The sequence below is a fragment of the Echinococcus granulosus genome (genome assembly GCF_000524195.1).
Source record: "Echinococcus granulosus chromosome Unknown EG_S00015, whole genome shotgun sequence".
Classification (NCBI taxonomy): domain Eukaryota; kingdom Metazoa; phylum Platyhelminthes; class Cestoda; order Cyclophyllidea; family Taeniidae; genus Echinococcus; species Echinococcus granulosus.
The window spans coordinates 187,766-195,034 of NW_020170395.1; the positions used below are offsets into that span (position 1 = coordinate 187,766).

General features: G+C 43.4%; 1 protein-coding gene across 1 annotated transcript; it reads left to right on the top strand. All coding sequences in view use genetic code 11, as the record gives it.

The window, feature by feature from the left end:
- Positions 1-251: 251 nt before the first annotated feature.
- EGR_03036 (Septin-7) lies at positions 252-7,269 on the top strand (the record flags this gene model as incomplete). The annotated part of the gene is made up of 7 exons (XM_024492285.1): positions 252-455; positions 489-674; positions 713-920; positions 991-1,182; positions 1,938-2,149; positions 4,800-4,994; positions 6,991-7,269. The coding sequence occupies 7 exons, from the start codon at positions 252-254 to the stop codon at positions 7,267-7,269; spliced, it is 1,476 nt and encodes a 491-aa protein (XP_024353211.1).

Consider the following 7,269-nt stretch of genomic DNA (forward strand, 5'->3'; position numbering starts at 1 on the left):
TTTGAGCGCGCCCCTTTTTAAAGTTGTGTATTTCTACTGCAAAGGGCATGAAATTACCATTATACCAAAAAATTCGAAACAAATTGATCTTATGCCTGTTATGCTAAAGATGATTAATTTTTTACATAAGTTTGTAATGCTCCTGCATTTACATTTGATTGGTGCAATTAGCCTTTTCCGATTGGCTACTTCCAACCGCTTTCTGCAAACTTTACCCTTCTTTGTTCAGCTGTTTTCATATTTTTAATCTGATGACGACGTCTGCAGGCAGACGCGGTACTTTCTTTGGAAAGGAAAATATAACTACTCTCGATGCTCCGAAATCGTCAGTAAAAGATGCTATTAACGACAGGACTTCCAAGTATGACCAGGAGAACCTCCTCAATGGATTAAAAAATGGTTCTACCAACAGCATTCCCGATTCCTACGTCGGTTACTCAAATATTCCTAATCACGTAATTATTTAAACTTGAACTAACGCCATGAAGGCTTTTAGGCGTGCCGTGCGGCAAGGTTTCGACTTTAACTTAATGGTCGTCGGAGAAACGGGACTGGGCAAATCCACGTTCATCAACACTCTCTTCTTGACTGATGTTTACGGTCCGGATTATCCAGGCCCTTCGATGAAAGCTAAGGGTGCGGTGAAAGTGCGTTCCACCACTGTCTCGCTTCAGGTTTGTCTGTTTCATGGCATCCTCAACTCCTGACATAGGAGGACGGCGTTACTTTACGATTGTCAATAATTGACACCCCTGGGTTTGGGGAATGCGTGGACAATTCCGAGTGCTGGAAACCGATCGTTGATTACATCGATGCCAGATTTGATGACTACATGACCGCGGAGGGACGCGTTTCTCGTGATTCAAGAAAGATTGCAGACACACGCGTCCACGCCTGCTTGTACTTTCTTGCCCCGACGGGTAAACTTAGGCTAGTTGAATGATTATGCCGCGTGTAATTTGGGTTTTTACCCCACTTCATGTCTCACAGGTCACCGACTCAAGAGTTTGGATGCTGAATGTCTCAAGCGGATTCAAGACAAAGTGAACGTCATCCCTGTCATTGGCAAAGCGGACTGTCTCACACCAGACGAATGCAAGGAATTTAAGAAAAATATTCTGGCGGATCTACAACATCACCAAATAAGAATCTACGATTTTGTCGAGGGTGATAAGACCAATGGTAAGTTGTCGCGTTGTTTTCCTTGAAGCCGGAAAGGCTAGATCTATGCTGTTATGCATTTTTGGCTCTTGTTTCTCTACTACTAAAATAAAGCTCGTAATTAACACGACTGTGTACGGGTCCTCATCAATCACATCAACACAGGGTACTTTGGTACATGTTAGTCATGAGGACGCAGGGCTATGCTGATTCAGTAGGTACGAGCGTGAACCGTTACCATTTCTACCTTAGGAAAGATGGTCTTCTCGACTCCATTTTTTGAAAGACATTGGGTCGAGTCTGATGGATTTTGAAATCGATTTGGAATGATCGTTTATTTTGGCTTACAAGACTATGGTACATTATGTAGTTCGATTGCGTTTGGTTGTGCGGAAGAGGCTTTGAAAAGAAGGGTCTAAGTCCAAACTGACGACTGGGTCCTCCCTATCATCATTATCATTATCTCCTTATTTTGGTATAAACTTCTCTCTCGTGGTTGGATCGTTTTGAGGATTCATTTCCCCCATAGGGAGCCATAAGCTTAGTACTAAACTCACCGGCCAAATGCCTTGTTGATGCGATTGATCTGATTGTCTTTTAACGGTTGACAGGGTGTGTTTTTTGGGAAGTCGAGATGGTTTTCGCGTTTGATGTTGGGCATCTTATTATAATCAGACCGTTTAATCCCACTGAAATACAGTAGTGAAAAGCAGAAAGATTATTGGAGGAAAGGGACTAATTTCTGATCATGTAGCGGTGCTCTCCCTTTTCCGTAGGTGAGACGAAGACGGACTCAGAGCGGAGTCGGATGCGAGGCCTGCGAGACCGCATTCCTTTCGCAGTAGTGGGCGCCAACACCTACATAACCAACACCGCGGGCAATCGGGTGCGTGCTCGCATCTACCCCTGGGGCACGGTGGAAGTGGAAAATGTGGAGCACAATGACTTCGCTGTCCTCAGCTACTATCTCATCCAGCTGCAGATGCAGGTGCGTCCACCCAATTTCCAAGCATTCATAATCACTTCGTAGAGTACCATCCATCCCTCTGTCCTTCTGTTAATGAGGTTTTTAGGGAGGATCTCGATTATCTCATGACGAGAAGGAGTTCTTTGAACCGGTTTCTTATCGAAGGTTTACTCAATCTGTCAATTTACTTATTCCCTTTCATCTTGGGAAAGATCATGCTATTCTGACATGCACAGAGCCTGCCAACTGTACCGTCTAATCATGTGCTAAAGCATATCTAACTTGCTGCTAAAGTGGCATGTTATTCTTCGGTACCTGTTTTCATGATTTCACTGAGAAATGATCAGCCAAATCGCTAACAATAAGCCAGGAAGTCTAGTTCCCATTCTCCTAGTTACTTTACAGAATTTAGTCTTCCTCCTGAAAGGTAGCTGGTCTCTGCTCTGGAATCATGTTTTGTAATCATTTTTCCTGTCTACTTGCCCGTTCCCCTCACTCCATCTGAGATTGGATCGATTTACTCACAATCTGGTAGTTGGCTACTCGGCTCCTTTTTTGTTTGACACTGGTTTACTTTTCGCGATGGAATCCAAAAATCGCATTGCATATGCGTAAATTTATGTAGTGGAAATTTTCATATGGATGAATTTGGCTAGATTTCCAGCTTAGTCTAATTCATCCGCTGGTGGATGTGTCCAAAGCTTTCGCAAGCACTGTTTTTGTCCCATCACCATTCACCACGTTGAGTTCAACTTGGGTCCTTCACATGGTTGGCTCCTCAAAGCGAAGCTCTTCTACCCCAGGGCGAATCCTCGATTCACCGACCAGCGTACTGCATATGGGTGTTCATTAGCCGTTATTTTAACAGATAATTGGTTGATGCTCCAAGCCACCTCTGCTACTGCATTTGCATTCGTCCCTGCACGCATGACATGAGCTTGATTACCTTAATTTGGTGACTCTTTTGGACTGCTTCTTATCGCACATTTGCCCGTTTAATTCACGCAGCATAACCCAGTAAGTTGCTCCACACATTTGTTTGTTTCACTGATTTACCTCAAACATCAATTTCTTTAGCTTAGCAAGTATTTTGCAGCGCATGTCTCCCGTGGCTGGCTAACCTGTTTTTAAGGCGGAAATTGCCCAGTTGAACGGGAATTCTCGAAGTTCGCATTCGTATATTAACCTTTTTAACTAAACATTTGGCTCGGTGATGCTTATAGCCACCTGCGATTTTTCATGGGCTCCATGCATTAACTCGTATTCGAGAGTATCACGAACAACAGCAACCATAAAGTGTGCATTTAGAGTGGTGACAATTGTATGCATTCACAAATAATATCACGTTGCCAAAGAAAAAATGTCAACGATTTTGACTTCCATATGCAGTGGTACATACCCAGAATACTTCAATTAGAAGTGTTTAAGATCGTATCCCCTCGGAAGCCAGCTCATTTGCTTGATTGGTGAACTGACGCATAGTATGCGTTTTGAAAAGGAGGGCTCAATGACTTCTACCGAAGCTTATGTGCTTATATATGCGATATATGGGATATTTGAATGTTATCAGTGCTTTGTTTCATCGTCTTTCTTGGACTGTATAACTCCTTGAACAGTCCGGTTCACACTAGATTTCAGGAGTGCTAAACGATAGTGCAGTCGGTCCGTGAGATGGATTTCCCTGCCACCGGAGGCTGGATGCCAGGATGCTAATCTTATTGTACATTTACGTGCCAAGAGGACATCCATTTTTCCTTCCTTTTTGCGTCTGCTTATTACCGTAGTGGTAGCTGGCAACATTGATGATTCAAATTAATGAATGCATACATCGTCCGCTCCGTTTTGGTGTACGGTTCCAGTGCAGTTTGATCAGTGATTGGCAGTTTTGAACTCTTCATGAGCAGTGTTAACTGCTCAGCTTACTCATGTAGGCTCAGGAGACGTAGGCCTCCATCTTGCTAGCACAAGAGGATTGGATGCCGGACATTGTAGTAGTTGATCAGCATTACGTAATCCAGCTCCAAGGTGGCCCTAAATTTCGTAGGCAAATGTCTTTCACCTATCATATTCTGCATTCAAATTACCCCTGAAGGCGTAACAAGGCACCCACTTCTGAAAGAACCTTTATTACCAATATGCGGGAAGACCGATAGACTAACAGCCTAGGTCGGGCAAAGGCCCATATAGTTAAACATAGAGTCGTGTTCATTTGAATCATCTTTCGCATTGAAAGTCAATTTTTGCTGGATCAGTTTCCTAAGAACAATATGGTTAATGATACGACAATTCGCTACATCAAAAGGCGCTCTAAATTTGATGCCGGTGAGTTTTCACAGATTCTGCATGCAAAATTAGTTTTAGGGACTTTCACTGACCATTGCTTGGGGCTGGATGATGTTCCATGCACATCCTAGATGCTTTTCATTGAGAATTTTGCCTTAAAGTACAACCTGTTAAATAAAAACCGCATTGTTGCGCCCAATTCATCCTTGAAGAAGTTGTAAGGCGTACCAATCTGAAAGTAACATTTTTTTTAACACAGAAAAGGGTTCGAAGGCCTCCATGTCCATGTAACGGCATCTAATGTTGAAATTGGTGCTAGTAATCTAAAGGACCCATTTTATGGTGAATGCGAAGGAGGGTTTCAGCTGTAGGTATGCTGTTCTTGCAGAACCTGCGTGAGGTGACGCATCGTCAGCACTATGAGAACTACCGTGCGGCGAAGTTGTCGGGCATTGCCCAGGACAGCAACTTCAAGACTCACGATGGTCAGGACCCCATGATGCTGATGGACGCGGAGAAGCGCGAGCACGAGCAGAAACTGCGCAAAATGGAGGCCGATATGGAGGCTGTCTTCGCTCAGAAGGTCAGTTTACCTTGTTTTCCACTGTTTATTGAATTGGATTGAATGACAGCCTTTTTTGGGGTAGTCTCTGCTTTTTTTCCCAATGTATGTGAATGAAGGGCGCTTAACTTGATTTTTTTGATCAGTGAGCCTGTGAATGTCATCCACACTACCGACTACTTTTACAACTTAGTCGCGGGAGTTTTTTTTGTGTGAGGATACTCTCGGGTCTGATTTTCAGATAATTTTAGGCACAAGTCTTAGCAGCTTGACTAATAATCCTCTAAATTTAACATTTTGTTGGTGATTTTCCGATTTTTTCTTGGGAATTTTTCATTTGAAAATTCAGTGTCGCTCCAATTTTTCTGTGGCTAGCCTATGTCGGGATGAGCTAAGTAGATTTGCAAAACGCTTAGTGGCAGCCGAGACTATGATAAATGCAGTTGTATAACGGAAGCAAGTTGTCAAACTTAAGCGATTGAGACAAGCTGCATCGGAGCCCTACTTAGGATCGGTCAATCGGAAACAATTTCTCCTTTACTTCTGAAGGTATTGGATTCTGGATTCTGCATTTGTGATTGTTGAGACGGTCTTAGCTTCAACGAGCTACGCCAATTCATTAGTTCCCTTGTGTTCTGTGGTTGTCTGGAATTTCTCGTGAACTGCGTTCACAAAGTTAACTAATGACTTATAAAATGTGTATTTTAAATCCCCTTAAAAGATCTGGCTTTTACTTTTCGGTTTAAATGGCTGAATTAACGGAGCCTTGGTTAAACCATCTTTCCTTCACGTGGTGTTCATTTGGAGTTGAAATGGATTTCGCCATTCGGGATAACATGCACGAAAGAATACGTGTACAGTTTTTCTTTCAAATATATCGATGCCAATGGGATGTCTATTTTTTTCAAACATTCCTCGAGACCGTATTTACAAGGATCCATATATTTGTTGAGTTTCGCCAAACTTCACATCTTATCCACTTTTAACCCTACCTTGCGCTATGTATAAGTTAAACGATTACCGGAAGTTGGAAAATGGGTGAAAACGTTGGTAATTTGATGTTTACAAATAGGAAGCAAGAACTGCGGCGTTTCCTTAGTTATGTTTAGTGTAATTGGGGATGAGCTTGGAACTGAGCGGTTTGAGTGTTCTGCTTTAACGGCTGTTTGTTCGCTCTCCATGTAAACTTTAAGTCACAAATACTCGATTTAATTTGTTCTCTTCAGATCTAGGCCTTCATACCCTTGTGGAGTTATATTCCACAACTGAAGGGAGCGTAATGTGCAAATCATGTTTGAATTATTCCTAGCACTTTGACGCCTCTGTTGTCAAGACCACCAATTTTTCAACTTCTTACAGGGACGGTAGAGCTACATTTAGCTATCATCACAACCTAAGGACAGTGAATGAAATGATATTTTGATAGGAATTATAATTTATCTTCAAAAGGAAAAAGAAAATGATCCTGGGATCATATGTAAGCTCGCGTTTTTATGATCTGATTGGTCCACTCTGCTTGGTCGTAGCTCGATGCAACATACAGTTGAAAAATGCAAGTGTTGCATCAGTTATCCTTTTTAAATATATGCGCTTCTACCAAAAACTTCCATTTGGTTAACGTTTAGGTGGCCCAAAAGTCACCCAACTGAATTCAGCCCGTATTTGTGAGCTTTGGGGAAGGGGAGTGGGTGGACAAGGAAGATTAAGCGTTTCTACGTCGAATGAGCCTATTTTACCTTTTCTATTCTTTCCAAAGGTGACAAAGAATCATAATTGCCTTCCACTCTGTTGAGTTCTCTTTGCAACTGAGACGCAGGATGGGAAGGGTGATAGATAGTGACAAATGTACAGCAGCTGAGTTCCCTTCTAGTTCATGTGTGTAGATTAAGGCGAGATAGAAACCTAGCGAATTCGCAGCCGTAAGGAGCAGGAAGAGGGGTTTCTTCAAAAACAGCGGATTGTATCCGTGTTTCCATCGTAAAAGTCAGGTGATTTTATCCCTCCTCCGTTTGTGCAGGTGGCGGAGAAGAGCCAGAAGCAGAAGGAGTTCGAGGCAGACCTGCTGCGTCGGGCGGAGCAGATGCGGGAGCAGCTGCGTCAGGAGGAGGCGGCACACGAGATGGAGCGCCGCGCCTTCGAGGAGCAGAAGGCGCGCTGGGAGGAGGCCTGGCGAGAGTGGGACATCGGCGCTGATTTGGCCCACAGCACCGCTGGGGGTGGCCTAGGCGAACGCGTCCTCTCAGAGGTCATTAAGGAGCGTAGCAAGACGGAGAAAAAACGTAAGGGCCTCTTCTAA